The sequence below is a fragment of the Rhinoderma darwinii genome, chromosome 12, assembly GCF_050947455.1.
Source record: "Rhinoderma darwinii isolate aRhiDar2 chromosome 12, aRhiDar2.hap1, whole genome shotgun sequence".
Classification (NCBI taxonomy): Eukaryota; Metazoa; Chordata; class Amphibia; order Anura; family Rhinodermatidae; genus Rhinoderma; species Rhinoderma darwinii.
Genome location: NC_134698.1, coordinates 61,829,294 through 61,852,636, shown reverse-complemented (window position 1 = coordinate 61,852,636; position 23,343 = coordinate 61,829,294). Strand labels below are relative to the sequence as shown.

General features: G+C 41.0%; 1 protein-coding gene across 1 annotated transcript in view; it reads left to right on the top strand.

Annotated features, from left to right (window-relative positions):
- The window catches only part of TYRO3 (TYRO3 protein tyrosine kinase), a 156,139-nt gene extending 133,264 nt beyond the window's left edge, over positions 1-22,875 (top strand). Inside the window, exons 15-19 of the mRNA XM_075844875.1 lie at positions 780-901; positions 3,743-3,852; positions 14,425-14,584; positions 15,735-15,871; positions 19,865-22,875. Of these exons, the coding sequence (XP_075700990.1) occupies positions 780-901; positions 3,743-3,852; positions 14,425-14,584; positions 15,735-15,871; positions 19,865-20,270 (935 nt within the window). The 3' untranslated portion in view covers positions 20,271-22,875. The remainder of the gene's footprint in view (positions 1-779; positions 902-3,742; positions 3,853-14,424; positions 14,585-15,734; positions 15,872-19,864) is intronic.
- Positions 22,876-23,343: the final 468 nt, after the last annotated feature.

Here is a 23,343-nt window from a genome sequence, read left to right as displayed (position 1 = left end):
TCATTGATCGTGTTTCAATGGTCAAGCAGACACCCACAATGTTCTTCAACATAACATGGCTATTCCGCTTCCATAAAGCCTGTACCCCAATGAACACCAATCATCAATGTCCAATATGACAATGCTCTCGTGGCTGCATGGACACAAAGCCCTACAGCCTCATTCCAAAATTTTATTGGGAAGCCTCCAAAGATATTTGGAGGAAGCTAAAGAAATAAAGAGTAGACCAACTCCTTAATAATTTCCATAATTTTTGGAGAACTATAATAACCACATAAGGATGTGATATTCCAGTTGTCCACATGATGCTTTTCTTCAAATGTATAGCTACTGCATTCAAAAGACCAAACATGGAACAATATCTGGTTTCCCCCACCAGTTTAGTCCTGAATATCAAATAATAAACTTACAATTTCAGTGAATCTTAGGACAAATGTCAGGATCTGCCCCCATATGGCAGATCCTCTATAGTTCTGCATGGTCTTATCATGTAGGTGATGAATATGATTATTTCAATAGGCTGTAATTGCTCGGTCCTTTCATGGGAAGTGCACCTAGTGTGTAGAGCATAACTAGAAAAAGTTCCAGTCAACCACAGACAAAAAGTTTTGTCTTTAGGTGACCCCAGACAGACACTACCATGCATGTCTCTGCATGGGAAGCAGGTACCTTGCCAGTAGACAGCAATATGCACAAGTGATATTATTTAGGATAATTGTGTTCTTTCAATTTTTTAATTCAGGAGCTTTTCACTTTGAATATTTATTTTTTAAACTTAGGGGTGAGTTTGAGAAGTCGTACCAAGGGAAGACTGCCAGTTCCAATGGTGATCCTGCCATTTATGAAGCATGGCGATCTGCATACCTTCCTACTGATGTCACGCATTGGGGAAGAGCCCATTGTAAGTCTATGGAGGGTGTTCTTATTTATAGTCCAGTTATTTATAGTCCAGTTTGCTCTTGCATATACATGGTTGAACTTAAGAACACAAATATGTGATTTATATGTTTTGAAGATGGACCTAAGGCCTCATGCCCACTTCAGTTTTTTTCGTCAGGGTGCTATCCGTTCTTTTAACTGACACATTCATTTCAATGGGGCCATGCACACTTCCGTTGTTTTAATGGAACCGTGCAGCCATTCCATCAAAAATAGGACAGGTCCTACTCCTGTCTGTTTTTGACGGAACAGTCTCGGCCTTTTGATTGATTTGGTACATGAAACAACGGACTGCACAGGGAAGCCATCCGTGTGCGGTCTGTGTTTCACTGAACCGTCATTAGCGGCCGTACAACGGCCGACGGAATTGTGCATGAGGCCTAAAGCTAATAATGGCATGACAAAAAAATTATTTAAATAAAATCCTTTCACCCAAATAAATCCCTATTCCAACTTGACGTACAATTTTACATCTGGTAGGAAGTATTATCAGATTCAGTTTTACCTTTTTGGCTGAGGGCTGCTGTGCTGGAGACTCCTATTCTAGAGAACAGTGAATTGACTTGTAAATTGGTCAAACTATTTGTGGTGGAACAGAACTCATTTGCAGACTCTGCGTGAAGTTCTCTCTGCTGCTTCAGGCTTGTTTGTACTTAAACTAATATTGTATTACTTGGCAGCTTTTGCCACATGTTGTTTTTCTGATACTAAGATAAGTTCTCTTGAGTTCTAAAATATAATTATAAAAAGTTATCGTATGCCTATTGCAGATAGATGTTTTATATCAGTGACAATCACTTTGAAATCGATGTTTGAAAAAGGCTTTACCGGAGCTGTGTAAATCTGTGTATGCTAAATCTGAAAGATAAAGCATTGTAGTGCTCAAACTATAAGGTCTAATTAAACAACAATATAAGGGCCCTTTTACCCAGGCCAATTATTGGGCAAATTAGCGTTCACAGGAACTGTGTAAACCAAGCTTGTTCATCAGCTGATTGTATTGTTTTAAATGCCGAAATTATTATCATTGTCGGCAGCACATCTCCCTGTGTAAACAGAGGGACGCTGTAAAGGATCTGCCAGGTACTACGTCTGTGTATACTCCCGGGATTAATCAGTTGACACCTGAGGCCAGACCTCTTAGACTGACACCGGCTCCCACCAACCAGGGTGGCAGGCTCAGGAGTGGGAGAGCCTATCGCGGCCTGGTCAGTAGGAGTTAGCTCCGCCCCCTGTCCATTTATACCTGCCGTGTTCTCTTCCTCAGTGCTTGTTATTCTTCTTGGATTCCTGGCCCCACTGCTGCCTTGCTCCAGCCTGCTTCTGCCGTGCTTCTGCCTTGCTTCAGTTCCGCTTATCCTGCTTCGCTTTGCCCCTGGCTTGCTTCCTGCTCCGTGCTCTCGTTGGTATACTCCACTTCATCCTGATCCTGACTGACTCATTCACCGCTCCGTTTCCTCGCGGCGTTCCGTGGGCTACTGCCCCTTCCCTTGCGTGTTCCCTGTTTGTACTCCCTTGCACTTAGACAGCGTAGGGACCGCCGCCAAGTTGTACCCCGTCGCCTAGGGCGGGTCGTTGCAAGTAGGCAGGGACAGGGCGGTGGGTAGATTAGGGCTCACTTGTTCCCTTCACCTCCTTCCTGCCATTGCAGACGCGCTGTCGACAAGATAGAAATGTATGGAGACAAGTGATCATAGTAATGAGCGCTCGCCCCCATACTAGCTCCTTGTGGGAGGAGCAAACGAGCACTGATCCACGAGCTGCATCATTGATCAGCGCTCATTTACATGGCCCACCTCGGGTTGTGTAAGACCACCCTAAGGGTATGTTTATGCATCCCTAAAAATTGTGGGAAAAAAATTACAATTTAGTAAATTGGTAATCGTAATTTTTTATTGTAACATTTGGTTCATGTGTACAGCAGGTCTGCAATGCTCAGCAAAGTTAAAGTGTAACTAAACTTTCAACAAACTTCTAACATGTCATAGTGAGAAGTGGCAGAAGCGCTCGTGTGAACGCTGAGCTGCTTGGTTTCTGATCAGCTTTTTTCATAAAACGGTGTATGGGCCCATAGACTTTCTATTGAGACCGCACACCGTTACATCGGCTTTCCGAGAAAAGCCGGTCAGAAACCAAGAGGTTAGCGCTCACCTGAACGCTTCTGCCGCTTCATTTTAGCGATAAGTGGGGGTCTCAGTGCTCGGATCCCCACCGATCAAAACTTCTGACATGTCACTATGACATGTCAGAAGTTTGTTCAAAATTTAGTTACACTAATAAATAGCTAAGAATATAATATGAAGCTTTGCTAAAAAATCTCAGTCTGTATACTGTGACTTTGCTGCTGTAAAATAACTTAGGCCTAATGCACACGACCGTGTTTTTTTTGGCCATGTGCTATCCGCAACTTTGTGGATAGCACGCGGACCCATTCATTTATAGGGCCCCTTGCACACGACTGTGATGTTCACGATTCCGTGTGGGGGCTGCGAGTCCGGACATTAAAAACTCAGAACATGTCATTTTACTGCCGAATTAGCATATCATTTGGAGTTCCAGCCTTCCATTTTTTTTGCGAATCCATGAATACTAATAACACACAGATGCACTACGGAAGTTTTTTTTTGCGGACAAATGGAACGCAAATTTACCCCTGTGTATTATATATAGCTGATAAATAAGTATCTATATTACATTTACATATTTGCTTCGCTTTATAGGACTATATTGGTAACATTGGTTTCGGTTGTAAAGTGTATTTTATAAACATTGATGCCCTTTGTGCACTTCTATTTGTTCACAGACTCTGCCAATCCAAACCTTAGTGCGGTTCACGATTGACATCTGCAGTGGAATGGAGTATCTGAGTTCAAAAAGTTTTATACACAGGGATCTTGCCACCCGCAACTGCATGTAAGTACCTATGTAGAGGTTTTATTTGCATGTTGCCTATGTCAAATATTTTGTGCAAGGTTAAAATGTATTTGGAATTTAATACACTGGGACTATTCTAGTGTCATTGTATTACATGATATTCTGTGTTTTGGAATAACCACCTATTAATAAACTAACTATATAACAGAAGTGGGCTAGGACAACTGTTCAATTTGTGGCCCCTTCTGATGCCTCCTAAGGGGTACTTCCATGTGCTGCGGAGAGGTACTTCAGAGAGCAACATTGTGAAAACCATAGCGAAAAGCATGTGTAATTACTTGCAGCTTTTTTTATAGGAATAGATAGAGGCAAATGTTCGTAGAACGGTCTATGAAAAACGACATGACGGCACTACACATAAAATTACAAGGTGGGGTTTATGAAGTCAATGGTGAAAGCTGATTAAAATGCAACACAACAGCGACCAACAAAACATTTTGCAGTGTTAAACAATCACGGCATGTCCTGAAAAGCATGCTACAGTGTAACATCTTCCTAAAATTACTGTAAGTTAAGGACCTTTTTTACACGGGCCAATGATTGGGCAAACGAGCGTTCATATGAACGAACGCTCATTCCCGATCATTGCCCTGTGTAAACAGGGTAACGATTGGACGATGAACAAACAAATGCTCGTTCATCAGCTGATCATATCGTTTATGCAGCACAAAATATTATGTTGTCTGCAGCACGTGTCCCTGTGTAAACAAGGAGATGTGCTGTCGACGTGATGGAAATCCATGGGGACGAGCGATGGTACTATTGATCACTCATCCCCATACATTACTGATAATAGCTCCTTGTGAAAGGAGAAAATGAGTGCCGATCAACGAACTGTCTCATTGATCGGCACTCTTTTTTATGGCCAAAGTTGGCCGGTGTAAGAGGACCCTTACTGCAGCGCCAAAAATGCTGCAGACCAGCGTTCAATACAGGGTAGTTATTGGTGCCATATATTCCTCCAGTCTAAAATGCATTGGTCAGAAGATGAAATTGTGGTATGCATAAAATAGAGGATCAAAAAGGCTGGCACTACTCCATAGATGCTAAATCTAGGTGTTCGGGGATGTAGTTTACAGAAGATAATGACACAGTGGTGCTCAGCTTGACTGTGGCAATGTCAAGAACTGTATATACATATGGAAAAAAAGAAGCGGCTCTCACCCGGTAGTTGTATAGAAAAACGAAATCCTTTATTTCTATCGCAATTCGTATCACAGTGGGAGAATGCAGGACTGCACACATGGCCGAATAGCGTGGAGTACGCTTTGCCTGGCCTAACTGAGAGATGATACATAGTTTTAATGAATTATGGGTCAAGTCTAATGGATGTCTGAGATTTCTGAAAACCCACTGGCAGTTTCATAAATCACCCTTACTTTCGTACGCATTCATCTGGAATATACTTACCAATTCCATCCCTTTAAAATTAGCACAATTATCGTCGAAATCTGCATTTATAGACCTCTCTAAATGAAGCTTTAGGGTGTAGTCAGAATTAAATTACTTATTTATTCCCCTGCAGGGCTGATAACATATGCGGTTTTGTAGCACCGCAAACCAGTGTGCAACAAGACAAAAATATAATGTTTGTTGCCTGAAGCAGAGTAGATGTAAGGACCAGATTTACTGAAATGTGAAATACCATAAGGCACCATATGGCAGGTGATCTGTACGAGTCTAGATATAGGTCGTGTTTGATGCATATGTATGAGGCTGTGCAGCCTTGCTGCGTATATCTGTTCCTGACACGAGCAATGCTCGAGCCTTATGACCGTAGATCCTTAGTCTGTTACACAGAGGCAAGAAAAATACTGTTAGTTTTCCATGGTGTAAAAATATGTACGTATGAAAGACATAATGTCGATGGGAAATGAGGCACAAATGGCGTGTCAGATGGCGCTAATCTCTCGTCTGAGACAAGTTGGCACAGGGATGCATGCCATGCTGATGACTAGAACAGCAAATGTTCGATGAAGAACAGAAAGAGAGGAAATTGGCAAAACCAACAAAGTCATTAACCCTCTATTGTGTTTGTTGCCCAAAGCCATGCTGTGCAGGAGCCCCAGCATAAACCCTGCACCTGAACCCACAGTCATTTCCAGACCAATCCATTAGTCTGGACTATTGTCAAGTCCCAAGCCGACTTTTGTTTTAGAACGGGGGAGGATTCCAAAAAACAATATTGTGTAAATGTAGGTTCTGAACTAATTACGTCTTGTGTAATGGCAAATGTGGCTGGCATATACATTCGCTATTTAATGGGTAAATGTTACGTAGAAGCGGAAGAGAAGCAGTGATCCAGCGCAAAATACTTTAAAAGGAAGCATGTTTCCAATTTTATTTCAATACTTCTTGTCAAAGACAAGGGTGGTTAGTAATGTTGGCAAAACATATCATAATGCAGATAATTGAAGCATGTATTACTATGCTTTTTATTATTTCACTTCTTGTTCAACCATAAACATAACCTTATACTGTTGTGCCACAAATTCCTCTGGAGTATAATGGTAGAGAATGTTAGTCTCTACAGGATAATGCAGATCCAGAGTAGTCACCCTCTGGCTGATATGCCTTGTTGCTAGGTAACAGCCCAAGCTTGTTACAATGCTGCATTAGGATTCATTAGGTAGCCTGAAGAACTCCCTAAAGAATAATTATAAAGAATTTTTTATTTTTTTTTATCAGTTTCCCCCTTTACGTAGCTAATGTATATAACTAGAAGTGGCTGTTCTTCGGCCAGCGTCTCTGCTCGACGTAAACTAATATTTTATTTATTAAGTTGATGAACTAGGAGAAAAAATACAATAGTGGCTGTGATATCGTAGTATGCATGGCCAGCATATAACAACTCTTCTGGAAGTGCGAATGTGTTCATTTAGTTGTGTTACTGTATAGCTTCCTCGAATCTGGGACACTCAGACAATATGGTCAGCGCCATAACAGGATAGGACAATAGGATTTAAATAAAAGACCCACGCAAATGCACCCTGCCACCAGATTGAGATAGCAGAATTTCTCTACCTAATTGAATTTGCAGATCTTAAGTGGTAAGTAACTGTGGCCAATAAAACAGATGGCTTATATTTTATTTTTTTATTTTAAATTCTCTTGAATTAAAACAAGTGTTATCCGTCCTTGTACACAAACTCTGCATTTATATTCTTGCCTTCTGTGTGGACACAATGCCAGCAAGTTTTTATATAAATATTCAGATACTGGACAGTGCAGCTGGCTAATATATTCAGGATTTTGTCAAATGGTTACTAGCAATGGATGGTATATTAGAGCGAATATATAAAGAGTCATTTACTGTATAGTTGAATTATTTATATATCCATTTTAGCACATGCAGTTTTTTTGTCTTTGATGTTTTGTTTAAGACTTCAAAAGAATAAATGGCCGTATGTATAAATAAAGGACCGAAATAAAAAGATCCTATTTAACTTTTGTGATTATATAAAAAAAAATATTTCAGTGTCATTTTTTGGGGGATTTAATTTTAATATTTTTAAACATTTGCTACCAGAGAACTAGACTGTGCTACATGTGTTCTTTCCAGACACATGCACAGATAACCACATCGTTCAGTGCAGTACTTCGTGTGCATCCACAGAAGTGGGTTGCGTACAATTTTCCTGCTTCTGAATTAGATATGCAGCTGTCATAGAAATAATTGATACTTGGCACATTCATTGCTGAAAGTCTAAACTGACTATATTATCAGCAATAATTACAAAATGACAAGTTTCTAAGAGAGGATGTCACAGGGCCCGTGGATAGAGACTGTCACAGGGCCTGCAGAGGATGGTGTGAACCCACTTTGTTACCATGGAATTTGACGTAGGGCTAAACCAGGGAGCGGAGTTTAAGGGGACCCCAGGTATTCACCCTTTAACCCCTGTACAGGGATCTGGACCACTGCTGGAGAACCCAAGGTCGCTACCCCCGGAGTAGTTTCCCTTAGGGACGGCCAACGTAAACAGTCGTAGTACTCGGCAGACTGTATGCAGGGTTAGGTATAGCAAAGATCAGGGCGGGCGGCAAACAGCCACTTTGCAGTTGGTCAAAAAAAGGTCAGGGCAGGCGGTAGAGCTTCATCACTGGTCACTAGCAAGAGGTCAGGGCAGCCAAGGATTGTTACAGGTATAGACAGAGTCAAACACAGGAATTCCAAACAAACGATCAGCAGGATATCACCAGCAAGCTAGGAGGAACCAAATTTCTCAGACAATGATTAAGCCAGGGAGAGTTCCCTTGTCTACCCAGGTTTTCCAGGGTATAAATTAGGCACGCACTGGCCCTTTAAGTGAATGGGGGTCAGCGCGCCCACATGAGAAAGTGCGGAGAACGGTAGCGATGGAGAGTGCGACCAGCTCTGAGTATAGGAGGGATTTGGCGGTGGTCAGGAGCCAGAGGACACCATGGAGGGGGAAGGATACGGCGGCCGCAGAGAGCGGCGGCTGTTACAGCGGATAGAACGACATCAGCAGCAGTGGAAACCTTTTCAATGTTTGGCCCTTCCCTTGTAAAACGTATTTATATATGAATATAGTATCATACAGATCCAAGATAAATAGTGCAGTACAAATCATGCTTGCATAGAAGCATAAAGTGCCCACATCATACTATAGTTTGCCCCCATAGTTATTCAGTGAGCACATAGTGCCAAACTATACCACATAGGCACATACTATGCCCATTGTGTTATACTTTTCCCACAAAATCGTGTACAGTGGCCCAACAATGTCCAGTGTCCATTTAGAGTCCTCAATCCCAAGTGATCCAGCCCCCCTTCTTACCTCCCCATAAAGAATTCACTCTCGATGGGGAGTCGCTCATGCCCAGAACTGATCACAGATCAAAGCAAAAGTCCAGCCCAGGTCACAGATCAAGGCAAAGATCAATCAGCAAATTCTCATTGTGACTTATGACGTTGTTGTCCAGAAAGAGACCATCTTTACAGACTAAACACAAACTTCAAGTCGTTCAGAATACAGCCATCTGAAATCACTAGTATAAAGGTAGTATTAGACGGCCCGAAGTGGGCCGTGTAAACGAGCGCCGATCAAAGAGACAGCTCGTTGATCAGCGCTAGTTTGCTCCTCTCACTAGGATCTAGTGTGAGGACGAGCGCTCCTTACTCAGATCGTTCATCTCCATACATTTCTCTCCCTGTTTACACAGGAAATTGTGCTGCCAACAATGATAATATTTTCTGCATTTACAACGATGCAATCAGCCATTGAACGAGCGTTTGCTCGTTCATCAGCTGATCGTTCCCGTGGGACAATTATCGGAACGAGAGTTCTGTGAACGCTTGTTTGCCCGATAATTGGCTTGTGTAAAAGGGACTTTAGGCCAGTATAAGATTCAGCTGTGTAGAATAACTCATTTAGGTAATGAATGGGTGTAGATGTATCCAGTAGCATCTCTTATTTTCTTATCTTATAGAGCATGAGAGGGTCTGACTAGTCTCAGATACCCTTAAAAAAAATCTGTAATCTGTTTTTCTTTAAATAAAGTTTACACTATTGTATTAGCATTTCAATTTTAATTTTTTTTTACAAGATTTTTATGGATTTCCGAGAGGTTGCAAAGCAACATGTTTTAAGTGACTAACTCCTCCAGGTGATGCTATTCATATACTTTTTTTTATCGTTTCCTTTTATCATTACAAAAGCAAATTAACTGAGTTCTAACCATATGTGACACTTTTCATCTGTTGGCTAGGGCTATTTTTACCCTGTTGTCTGGAAACCTCTATTTTCCAACGCTAAACTGCAGCTATGCCATAAAAAGATTTCTATTTTATTCCTTTGCTACTTTTTTAATATAGTTTTACACTAGTTATTATTATACTGTTGCTTGGCAACCAGTAAGCTCAATGTCTGTGGAAGAAAAGAGAGCCAATGTCCTTTAAGTAATACTGCGAAAATGATAGTAAGGCCTCATGCACACGGCCGTGCCTGTAATCACGTGCCACCATGACACAGTATGGGAGCACGGTCCGTAAAAAGCAAAAGATAGGACGTATCCTACCTTTTTCGGCCTCTTTCTACAGCCCGGACACCGGGAAGGTGTCTGTTGACAATAGAAGTGAATGCGTCCATTATTGCTGACCGTAATTACGGTCCACAATTACGGACGATTTTTACGGTCGTGTGCATGGGGCCTAAGGTAGATCTTCAGTTGTTGGAATAGTTCTCTGGAGTTCAGTTTTGGGCTTTCTCTTTGTGCTTCTAATTTAGTCATAATTGTAATAATAATTTTGCACAAAAAAATATCATATCATAGCCATAGCCGCACAATGTCATTATGATTACGAATGTCTAGCCATGAAAACGCTCAACAAATGTCTATATACCCTGGTTCTATGTTTCTTTTTAGAAAAATCTGATTATTAATACATACAGGAAAAAAAAACGGCATGGCTTACTATATTTTCTGTATATTCTGACTAATAAGCGCCCATATACACATTACTGTCTGCACTGACATATACAGCAGCACATAAAGTTCCTGCAGGTCCATATTACGGACCTATAAGCATTCTGTGTGCCAACATGTGGCACGTCGATAATGCACCATTTTTTTTTTTATAAAACTGTCACACTGAATTACAGTAAATAGCTGCTAAATAAGATTTGTGACTTTCTTCTCTCGATGTTTTTGTCTTTTGTGCAAAAGCTACAGAAAAAAAATGGATATTTGTATCATGCAAACTCGTATTTAGCCATCTTTTAATTATGTTTTTAGACAGTTCTCCTTATTCTACCAAAAAAAGAAGGTTGAATTCTGATATGGATTAAAAGGGTTTATCCGGTATATTAAAATAGATGGCCTATCCCAAGGATAGACCATCAATATTAGATCGGTGGGGGTCTGACTTTTGGCACCCTTGCCGATCAGCTTTTTGAAGGGGTCTCTGCACTCTTACAAGGGCTGCAGCCTCTTCATGGTTTAAATCGCTGTTCCGCGGCCACGGCCCCTTCAAATAGCTGATCGGCAGGGGTGCCAAGAGTTGGACCTACACCAGTTTAATATTGATGACCTAACCTAAGGATAAGTAATCTGTAAAAATCCCGGATAAACCCTTCAAGAAAAGAAGATTTTAAAAGCATGTTTAGCCTGGTCAGAGGGACGATACCTCACACTTACTTAGGGTCCTCTTACACGGCCCAACGTGGGCTGTGTAAATGAGCGCTGATCAACGAGACAGCTCGTTAATCAGGGCTCGTTTGCTCCTTTCACAAGAAGCTACACAGGGAAAGTACCTCTCTTTCCCAGAAATACAACAAACCATTAGCAATTTCGGTTACGCATCCTACTATAAAATCAATCCCTCTAAGTCCCAAATTCTAAATGTAGGTATTGATCTCTTAACTAAAGTTACTTTGGAAGCTCGCTTTCCTTACCTTTGGCAAGGTAAACACATTACTTACCTGGGTATCACTTTAAGTCATAGAAAGGATCTGTTTGTGAATAATTATACGCTTTTATTGTCTAAAATGTCGCAGCTAGCGCAAAAGTTTAATAAACCGTTATTTACTTGGGCTCCTAGAGTAGCAATTGTTAAAATTATGTTATTGTCTTCTATACTTTTTGTATTTCGGACCGTAATTATACCAGTTACAAGCTCATATTTTGCGAAGTTACAGAAAATACTGACGGATTTCATTTGGGCAGGTCGTAAACCAAGAATTTGTTTTAATACCATGACCAGACCCTGGACCAAGGGAGGTATGGGAATATCAGACCCGAAAAAATATTACATGGCGGCTGTTTTAGATCACACTAAATTTTGGTGGGACATATCTCACAAAAAAAGGTGGGCGGAAATTGAAAGCTCAAACTTAGGTTTTCCCTTAATTGCAATGTTATGTTCGTCCAAACTCCCCCCTCCTTATAGCACACTGCACAAATTATTTAGTATAACAGCCTCCGTCGCAGCATGGCGAGCGTTTTGTGCCTGTACTTCTAAGCTTTATATGACTATTTTAGGTGAATTACCCCATTATTTTTTGCATACATTTACTCCTGATTTAGATCTTCGGAATTGGAGCACAGCTGGAATGAGTAAAATTGGACACTTGTATTCCGGCGCTATTTTGAACACTTGTGAATCTATCTCCCACACTTACTCCCTCCCTGCAAGATATTTTTACAAGTTTCTTCAAATCCGTCATGCCTTACATAATACTGCAATTCACTCACCGACTTTCCCGACGGATATATACCAGTTCTTTTCCTCACTTAATTCTAACTTACGTGTGTTCTCTTTGTTTTACAAACCATTACTCCAGCCTCACACCATAGCCAAACCCTCTTATATACTCAAATGGGAACAAGATTTAAATACAAACATAGATATGGAGGAATGGTATTATGCTATTAAGGCACTCAAGAGTATATCCAAAAGCGCTAATCATTGGGAAACATCATTTAAGATAATGTTGCGCTGGTATCTTACCCCCACGGATATATCCAGACTAAACCCGTCTTATCCCCACCATCGCCGGAGAGGCTGTGGATTAATTGGTACATATATGTATGTTTGGTGGGTAAACACATTTTGGCTAGCTGCAGCTGATCTTATTAAAGCGGTCACTGGGATAACTATCCAACTACAACCTAAGTTAGCTCTATGCTTTATTGGCATATCTGACTTAGCTGTTCACTTGCGCACAGTGATAGGTCATATCTTTCTCGCTGCTAGATCCATGATTGCCTAATCCTGGAAGTCCAGCTCACCCTTGACTACTAAGGAACTTTGTCAGACGGTGCAATTTACATATGGTATGGAAAGAATTTTTGCATTATCTACTCACTCCATATCCCGGCTGGATGGTAGATGGGCGGTATGCGCCGCATATCACTCGAAAAGGGTTCCTAATACTTGATTGTATTTCACATTGTATTCAATAGGTGTGGTCGGCCGTTCCTCCTTTGGTCCTTGGTCCAGGACCTCTCCGGTAATTAATCAATTAACACATACTGCTAGACGTCTTTTTCCATCGTTGACATAATGCAAGTCTCCATATGATAGCTAATGAGATTTCTTATATGAGTAAAATTTTACTTTTGTTCTTGTATATTCTTGTTTTTATTACCTTGTTCGTACATTTTTATATGTGACACATAGGCTGGGTTCACACGACCTATTTTCAGACGTAAACGAGGCTTTTTTTTGCCTCGAATTACGTCTGAAAATACGGCTCCAATACGTCGGCAAAAATCTGCCCATTCATTTGAATGGGTTTGCCGACGTACGGTGCCGACGACCTGTCATTTACGCGTCGCTGTCAAACGACGACGCGTAAAAAAGACGGCTTGTCAAAAGAAGTGCAGGACACTTCTTGAGATGTAATTTGAGCCGTTTTTCATTGATTCCAATGAAGAACAGCTCCAAATTACGGCCGTAATTGACGCCTCGCAAAACGCGAGTACATGCAATTACGTCTGAAATTACGGAGTTGTTTTCTCCTGAAAACAGCTCCGTAATTTCAGACGTAAATGCAGTTATCGTGTGCACATACCCTATTAATGGCTCCCTTACGTGTCCGAGTTCCTGCGAGGACTACAAAACGTATTGCCTTGCTCAATTATATTGATGTATGTTTTTCTTTGAGTTGTGAAAATCACAAAAAATGTAAATTTAAAAAAATGAATAAATATACACAGGGAAATGTGCTGCCGACAACAGTAATATTTTCTGCTGCATAAGCGATGCGATCAGCTGATGAATGAGCGTTTGCTTGTTTATCGGCTGATCGTTGCCCTGTTTACACAGGGCAATGATCGGGAACGTGTGTTCACATAACTGCTCGTTTACCTGATAATTGGCCCGTGTAAAAGGGACTTTAGACTCGAGTATCTCAATCTAGTTTTAGTGTAATTTGCATCAAATTTATTAAAAGGCGCATGCCGCTTAATAAATTGGGCACATTTTGCTCTGTATGTGAGGCTGAGCAGGTGTAAATTTGTGACAAAATCTGCACCAATTTTAGGCTTTAAACTTAATCAATTTGACAACCATGTCACATTGGAGATCATGCTCTTTTCTCATCATTTTGCAAGTTTGGTGAGTAACGAGAAAAGATGCAAATTTGTCGCACATTGTAATTGAAATTTTTTTGTCACAGGTTATGCCAAAACCTGGTGTAAACTGCATAATGTAGACCATAGTGTGAATCAAATTTACCTTGTCTTAACTGGTTTAAATCGGGGTTGCTATATGTATTTGACAAGGCATTGATGTTTTTGGTGGTTTGCATTCACACAGTGCGGTGGATGTTTCATGTTGACCCAAAGATCAGGGACTGTTATAGGAGACACGGGAGCAATCTGTCCGCAGGCATTGAGTCTGTAACTTCAAGCACTGATAAGGAGGAAGCTATAACTAAAACGTTGTTTTCACATTTTTAACATCAGGGTCTTTAATATATAACACTTATGGAAGTTCTCCTTTAAGTATTACCTATGGTCGGAGGGAGCTATATAGTTCTTGTTCCACTACACTCAGCTGATTTTCTGTATCCCTTGTCTTAGGTTAAATGAGGACATGACAGTGTGTGTTGCAGACTTTGGTCTCTCCAAGAAAATCTACAGCGGGGACTATTACCGTCAGGGATGTGCATCCAAGCTTCCTGTAAAATGGTTGGCACTGGAGAGCCTGGCAGACAATGTTTACACAGCGTACAGTGATGTGGTGGGTGCTTCACTACAATTAAATTGTACACTCCAACATTGCATTGATATCTGTACTCTTGGTGACGGAAATACATTTTATAAATGTTTCTGTATGTTCTGTGCCCATGTAGGATATATTATATTTTATGTACTGTCTAGAAGTGTACTAGCGATATCACTGGGATTGTCTGATCGGTGGGGGTCCGATGAAGCAAGACTGCAGTGTCGGTTGAAAAACGCAGGACCACCTTGGCTCCACTCCGCCTTTTTAGGAGGCATCATGGTTTGCCAAGTGGATCCCGTCATAAGCTAAAGTGGCTTTCCCAGCCACTTCTTTCAAGTGATCAGTGGGGTTCCCAGCAGTCGGACCCCAACAATCAATCTTCGCAATATACCATCAATGTCTGAAATGAAATAACCCCTTTAGGCTATGGTCACAGGGCTGATTTGCTGTGGATTTTCTATATGGATTTCGGCCTAAAAATCCTTAGCAAATTTCAGTGCAAGTGAATGGAGTTTTCAAAATCCTATTCCCGCGTTGCAGAAAAACTCGGCATGGTGTTTAGGAATTTTTTTAATCCACATCCTGCTGGATTCTGCTGTGGAACAGATTGATGCTATTATAAAGGGTAAAATCTACTCGCTCATTGTATTTTAAGTGGATTTCTAATAAAGTTGAATGAATTTCCCTTTAAAGCGCTGGACCAAGATTCTTTTTTTTTTTTCAATGCGTAAAATCATCATCAAAATTTGCACATTTTCAGTGTGGATTTCATTGAGGATTGGTTGCAGATTTTCCCAGAGCCAATCCATTCTGTGTCAACCTAGCCTTCTGTCAAATTGCCATAAATTGTATTCATCCATGTATAAGTTGTATGACAACCAATATGGCTACAATTACAGCTGCCACGTGAGTTGTCACCCAGCTTTTACAGCATCAGTTGCAGATTTTCTCTAATATCTAGGAGGGCTTTGTTTTTACCACTTTGGGATCTTTAGTGGCAGACGACTGTCCCCCCTACAAAGAGGTATAAACTAGCAGAATGCTTATTTTAGGGGGAGATGTTGTATAAATTCTGTATTAGAACACAAGAGGAAAATGCTATTTATGCTAATGAGTTTTTTGCTTACTGTCCTAGTAACCATTCCGCATGCTAATTATTTCCTAGTGGGCATTTGGCGTCACCCTTTGGGAGATAGTCACACTGGGACAAACCCCTTACGCCGGCATTGAGAACTCTGAAATCTACAGCTACCTCCTTGCTGGAAATAGATTGAAGCAGCCGCCGGACTGTCTGGATGAACTGTAAGTAATGTGCCCCCCTGTGCCTCTTCCTTGCTGTGCAAGCGGCTTTATTGTGAGATGGAGCTGAAAGATCTAAAGATGAGCTGATCAGAAATCTGCCATAATGAGAGCATCTGCTGTACATTCAGACTGGCTTCTGCTCCTCATTAAAAAGTAAATGTGTTTACAATGTTCCTCACTGCCTGGGAACGGAGATTGCATGAATTTATGCCCTATAAATCTCATTTCTGTGGATGCCACCTAGAAGCAGCAATTAAGCTGGGCAGTGCCATTCCAGGACAAGTGCACTGGATAACCGCTCAACTGGTTTTTGGGATTTTTATTAAAATATGTTTATTGCACTAGTAATCTCTCGTTCTAGTATTGTGTGTATAGTCTTACATAACGCTGAAGCCTTACTATGTGTCTATATTTTATGGAACTGTGTGTCCCCTGAACAATTGTAGAAAAGTATGTAACAATAATTGTCTTGTGTTTCTACTACAACCCTTCTTATGTTACTGATTTCTTATCTCCCGGCCTTACAGAAGGCCTCCAGCAGAAACATACGTTTCCATCATAACATGACCAGTCCCGCTTCCGTCTGGGACAAGACCAGTCCCGCCTCCTGTCCGTTTCTGATTAGGCTCCATCTTGAATTTTGGATTTCACTACGCTTTCTCGTCCTCTGTGCTATCAATCACGTGATGGTTTAGTACAGCACCACATGGGCAGCTAGAGCCAGAGCTATAACTTCCTGCTGGGAGGACACTTATTATCCTTCCCTCAATATTCTCCTATATTAAGATATTATAACTATAGGTGTAGAGAGGTTGAATCTAATGTGTATGCGCACAACAGGTCTTGTCTTAAAGGGCTTTCCCCGGAAATTTGATATTGATGACCTATCCTTAGGAGATCAGAAGATGGGGTCCGATTCCTGGCACCCCTGCCGATCAGCTGAATGCAGCTTACTCCCCTTCAAGTGAATGCAATAGTAGCACAATTAACAATGTCAGCTGATCGGTGGGGGTGTCAGGAGTTGGATTTTCATGGCCTATCCTTAGGTTAGTCTATCAATATGAAACTGCTGGAAAACGCCTTTCATTTTCTATGCAGTTGAGTGCGCCATGTTTTTCAATGGGAGAAACTGCCCAATCCACCCCTTCCTCAACTATTACTTTTATATTTCATCACTCCAGTACTGGGAATCTTTAAAACCCTTTATTTACCTACAGTATCTGACTGATATGAGTAGATATTTTGTAGAAAAATTATTTTGATAAACTTTGAGTCTAGTTCTCATTCCACAACTCCTTCAGAGTACATAGAAGAGAGTTGGGCCCTATAGCAAAAATCAAAACGGGTTGTCACCCAGGACAGAAGTTCCTGGTTTTTGTTTCCGACTTTACCCTCTTTCCATTACTTTTGGACCGCCGCCCACCCCTTTGTTTGCAACCAATACAGTTCATCTGGAGAGAAAAGTTCAGCGTAGATTCTTGACACCCAGTAGCAAAGCACTTAGAAACAATCCGGGATCGGCCCTCTCTCTTTATGGGCCCCATAACCGCCACATGCTTTGACTTCCCTTGTCTTCTCCATTTCACATAAAAGATCACAAATAGGTAATAGAAATAAAATGTTGGTGGGAAAGAGGGAAGTCCTTTTGGATGACAACGTCAGTTCATTTTTTTACAGTGTCCCTGTATTATGTTATTTTCCCAGCTTGTTTTTCTGGCCTATTGCATGAAGTATGGTTTGAGACCTCTTAGGAATAGAATAATACAGTGAATACAATGTCTATGGATTATTTCTGATATAATTTCCCCCAGATGATGCAAAAAAGCCATTTAAAAATTACATCATCAGCGTGCACAAAATCATATTCAAACTTCGCCCACATCTCCATAGGAGCCAGAAGTGTTAATAGTAATAATGGCTTTTTTAAAGAACATTTTTAATCCCATGCAGACCTGACATTGGAAGGTGGGTGGAAATCTATTATGCCTGAGGCATAGAAAGCTACAAAGTTAAAGGCGCACACTGCTTTCCCAAGACAAACCACTAACCAAATAATTAGAATAAACACTTTCAGCTATCTGGTAGATGGTCCCAAGTCGTTTATGTACATTTTATATTCCTTTTGTGGTCGTTAACATACAAGTGATTGGAACACATAGGGTGAGAAAACACGGCGTGGCCGCCATCGGCGGCGGAAATCACTCTCACTTACGTTGGCGAATGGGCGCACGATTTAGCCGGTTATACCACAGTGTGACCGGCTAAATCATGCGGACATTCGTAACCCATGTGGGCATGGTTTCGCCAGTTTGAGGCTGCCACGCTGTATGTTCTCGCCCAAAGGTCTTGTTCTCATTTTGCTGTTTTTAGTGCAGTTTTTTATGTTTCGTGTTGTTTTTTTTTTTAAAGTAATTGAACATGAGTTGATCCTAAGTGGGGAAGAAAAAAAAGCTGCAATTTTTTTTCTTTTTTAAACTCATTCACAGTTTAGGCTTAAAAATGACAATGCAACGTGTGAACGCCGCCTTTAAGTCTCAGTTTACCGCTTTGCATATTGAAAACAAGTTGGTGATGCCGAGATCATTGGCATTACACTGACACCCAGTGGCTGCAAAAATATAAAGCAGGAAAATTGTCAATTTCTCATTGGTTTGAGTAAGGCTTCATGCATATGACCATATCATAACTTCTGGGTTTTACAGAGTTGTAATAGGAACCCATAGACTTCTACTGTACTGCCATATGTTTCCGATTTCAAACATAGGTAGAGGCATACAGAGCAAAAAATTGCGCCATTCTCAATTAGACACTGTATTATGGAGCTACTCTCACTTTGAATCATTCCTTCTAGGGGAAAGTAACCCTATAAAATGGCACCGCTTGGTGCACCATACAGCAGCACATGAGGGGTAATTTATTAAAACTGGGGTTTCATACGTCCGTCTTGATATAAAGAGCACTGGAGTAAAATGCACCTGAATTATTAAGAGGTGCACGCCTCCTAATACATTATGTATATTTATAGCTGTCCGTGCTCCAGAAAGGGAAATCTCCCTATAATTTTGCCAGCTACTGGTGTCAACTTTAGCGAATTTATCGGACTGTGGGTGACCCCGCCCCTACATTAAGCCCCACCTACTTTTTTTAAAAAGTGGTGTAAAAAAAGCAAGTTGCAATTTTTTGAGAAAAAGCTTTTCTTTGCCAGAAAACTGGTGTAGAGTGCATAATAAACGACCCCATAGTGTCTACGGCATCATTGCAAGGAGCCGCAGGGACTCTATAAGTCCCCGTACAGCATACTGTATGTGTACAGGCCAATTTCGCACTTTTAGTTGATGGAGTTTTTTTTTAAGACAAAAGCACAATTGGAGCCTAAAGACTGGATGAGATCTCACAAAATTAATGATTTTCCCCAATAGAAAATAGTTTGTATTGCAGGGGATGTCATACACTTGCATTGCCCCACATATTTCTATTTTTCTCAGCTAACAATTAAGTAAATCTTATGATCATAGAGTTTAACATGAACACCCAAAAAATCGGCATACACATAATGATGATCTTTCTCAGAAGATTTTTAATTATTACTTGTTTGCGTTGGTTTCCTCTGGGAACGCCAGTCTCAGCCCACATTCCAAAAACCTACTGATAGGTTTATTAACTTCCTATGAAATTGGCCTCTGTGTGTGTATTGACTGAGATACGGAAAATAGATTGAGCCCCATTGGGGCAGGGACTGATGTGAGTGATGACAATCTATGTACAGCGCTGTGGAATATGTTGGCACTATATAAGCAAAAAGGAAACAAAATAACACATGTATGGCCACCGTAGCCTGAGTTCACAAAATTTTGATAAATTCTATGTACAGCACTGTAAAATGGATTGTAATAATTAATTGGACTTAGTGACAATATAAGTATCTTTGTGTGTGTGTGTATATATATATATGTAAAAGTCACATAGAAAAATATTTTTCTCTTTTTTTTGTAGGTATGAAATGATGTGCCAGTGCTGGATCACTGAGCCCAAACGGAGGCCCTGCTTTTCAGACCTGAAAAGACGGCTGCAAGCTATTTGGGGACGTCTATCCGTGCTATCAGGAAGTCAAGATCCACTATATGTAAACCTCGGGGAGACTTGTGGAGCTTCAGCTGTAGACTCTATTTTGCACTCTGCTTTTGACAATGATGATCATTGCTGTGTGGACACTTCTCAGACATGTGGTGCCACAGCAGTCAGTAGCGACTATCGCTATATTGTGAACCCCGGGTGCCTTAGAGAAACAGATGAGTGGCCTCCTAATGTACAAAGCGCAGAAGCTAGAGGTCTCCTGAATGAAGATGAAGATGATGAAGAGGAAGCAATTCAGGAAGCGTGTGTTGTCATTAACCTCTAGTTTGATAGAAAGGTACCAATAGAACTGTCTACGGATTTAGTATGATCATGTAACACACTCCACGTCTATGGGCCCCATAAGACACCAGCTGAGAAAAGTGATCTTGGGGAAGGGGGAGTAGCAGTCAGCAGGGCTCTGTCCAATGATCCCTACTGAATCCATTAGGATAACAAGTAACAATACTGTCTGGGTCTGCTCCCCCATTACTCGCCTACAAAAACATCATGCATGAGGTGATCCAAGCAAGCATGTTTACAGAAATAGTTCTTCTGTGTCCAGCCACCTTCTAATGTTTATGGGTACCCATAAAGCGACACTCCTAGCAGGCTGTCATACTTTTTTTTTAGAGCACTTAAACTTCAGAAGGGCCTTTAAAGCCATTAAATAAATGTATTCGCCTCAAACAAAACAAAAGACAACCATGTTGGTTACTTTTATTTCCAGTCATGAATGAACCTATAAGATATGTTTTCATCACCAAACATACTAACCCTTTTAAGTTTCCTACTCTAAAAACCCTATATAACTAAATCAGGTGACTGTGAGATCTATGTCTTCTACTGTATATGCTCACACTTCAGATTAGTGGATTGGCCCTTGCATAAAGGAGACCCAGGGACAACTTTAGGCTTCGTATACATCTGTGTTGGGGCTCCGTTCATGGGTTCCATTGGACCTTTCCTTCAAGGGAACCCATGAACGGAATACAAACTGAAACAATTGATGTGAGGGATCCAGTGCAAATGGTTTCCGCTTGTCACCATTGTGCAAGGGTTCCTTCGTTTTGACAGAAGCAATACCATAGTCAAAACAACGGAACCCTTACACAACAGGGAAAACGGAAATCATTTGCACCGAATACGTCACCATTGAAATCAATGGTGATGCAAACGGAAACCTATGGTTTCCATTTGTTTCAGTTTGGATTCCCCTGACTAAAAGCTCAGACAGAACCCATGAACAGAGTCCCGACGCAGATGTGAACGAAGCATAAGATGTATATATTTTTTTACTTGACTAAAGCTCATGGCTAGCAATCTCTTATATTTTCCAAGTGGAATGGTATTACAGCCGTAGCATACTCCCAAATTGTCGGTGAGTCGTTTTATCTTCACATTGAGCCATGAATCAACTTAATGCAATATATTGGAGAAAGCTCTGATTTATTGTCAGGCACAAACACTTTAAACTTTTTCTTAAATGGACTTGGACTACAAGTAGTGAAATATAGAGGAGAACTATGACGTCAATACTGATGTTTTCAGCTGAAAAATGTTTCTTCAAAGTAGATTTCTTCACACCCTAGTACTGACTGGGTTTTTGCATGTATCATATTTAGTTTATATAATGTATGTGTTTTTATGATTTTTTTTTTTTTAGCGAAGCGAACAACTGTTGTACTATTATGCTTCCAGAACCAAAATAATATTTTTCTAGTATGTGTGACTGAATTTATTTGCACCATAAGCTTGAAAAACCTGAGTGAAATGACAAGATTACCTGTTTTATGGAGTTGTTTTTTTCACCCCTTTGGTTTTAGACCACTGGGCAACGTGTTTTAAAATGTACCTCCCATTATAATTATTGATAAGACTCCCTAATAACCTAAAGAGTGGCACTGACAGCCCAAGGCGTGTCATCCGCGGGCCGTCCGCAATCTCGGACCGTGCACACACAAGATATGCAAATGACTTGTCCTATTTTTTTGCAGTCTGCGCTCCCGGACAATGCACGAAACATGGAAACCACGGTCGTGTGCATTGGCTCTTAGGATAGAATGTGTCCTATACTATCCACAATTGTGGATAGTATGCGGATCATAATGCACGGTCGTATGCATGATGCCTAATCCTTTATACTACTGCATTATTTTAAACCCTATTATAAAGGGAGGTACACTTTATATGCAACTTTTTATTTCATGACAGAGGAGCTTCAAAGTGTTGGGTTCCTAAAGCTCCCACTATAAAACCCCGGAACCAGAGTTTTTGATCTGTATACTGTGCCAGGCATCCAACTGAAAAGGACATTTTGTAACATTGTGACCTACTGTCTATCAGTAGCCCTCAGCCTATTAGCAATTCTCCTCCCTAAAGTCCTTTTCAGGTGGATGCCAGGCACTCAAACTCTGGTTCGGGACCTATACAGTGGAAGTAATTCAGTATTGGCATTCTATAGATTCCCTTGTTTAATATGACAGAGGCACTTTTCAGATCATTTCTATGTAGTTGAAGCTTATAAAAGTGAAGGAAATATAAAAGTGTGTAGTTTAATTTCTCATTCAATGAACATTGCAGCTAAGTGATGCTATTATCTCAAAAGATTAGATCGCAGATGATAAAATTGTGTTGCAGAACAAAGAGGGGTCTCTAACTACGAGCGCGTAACTGTCATTTTTTACCATACTAGAAAACATACAGAATCGTGCTTGATTTTTAGGGTTTACAGCTTTCATAAATGTCCTCCCGTTTGAGGGAGACTCATATACATAATGTTAAACATGGCTTATGTTCAGTATTCTAATACACTTTCAGCTTGCATGACTTTGGTATTTACTTTACAGAGCAATAAACTGGGAGGCTCCTTGTCATGAACAAATACACAGTAAACAGTGAGTTCCTGTTCTTCCCAAACCTCTGTCCCTACCTACTTGTACGACCCGACCTAAACGATGGCGCACAACTGGGTGGCGTTCCCTATGCTGGTACGAGTGAAACTGACATACAGATAAGACAGAGACAGTACAAAATAACAAAGGGTCACCTGGGAAGTACACGGAGGGAGAGGCAGGGCAATTGCGCCGCAGACAAGTTTGGGCGCAAAAGGCGGAGTAAGGCAGCCAGGGTCAAACCGGGAGAGTGCGGAAAAAACAAAAGTCAGAAGGCAAAGAAAAGTCAGGAGTCCAGCCGAGGTCAGGCCACAAGAAGTCAAAAAGCAAGTCGCTCAGGGGGAGTCTGAAACCAGGGAAAGCACCAGGCAAGGAAACAAGGGCGGGAGCTCAGGAACATCAGCGAGGTTTTGATTGGCCTGACGCTCCTTAGCTCCTATTGGCTGCAGACTGCCTCAGTCAGCC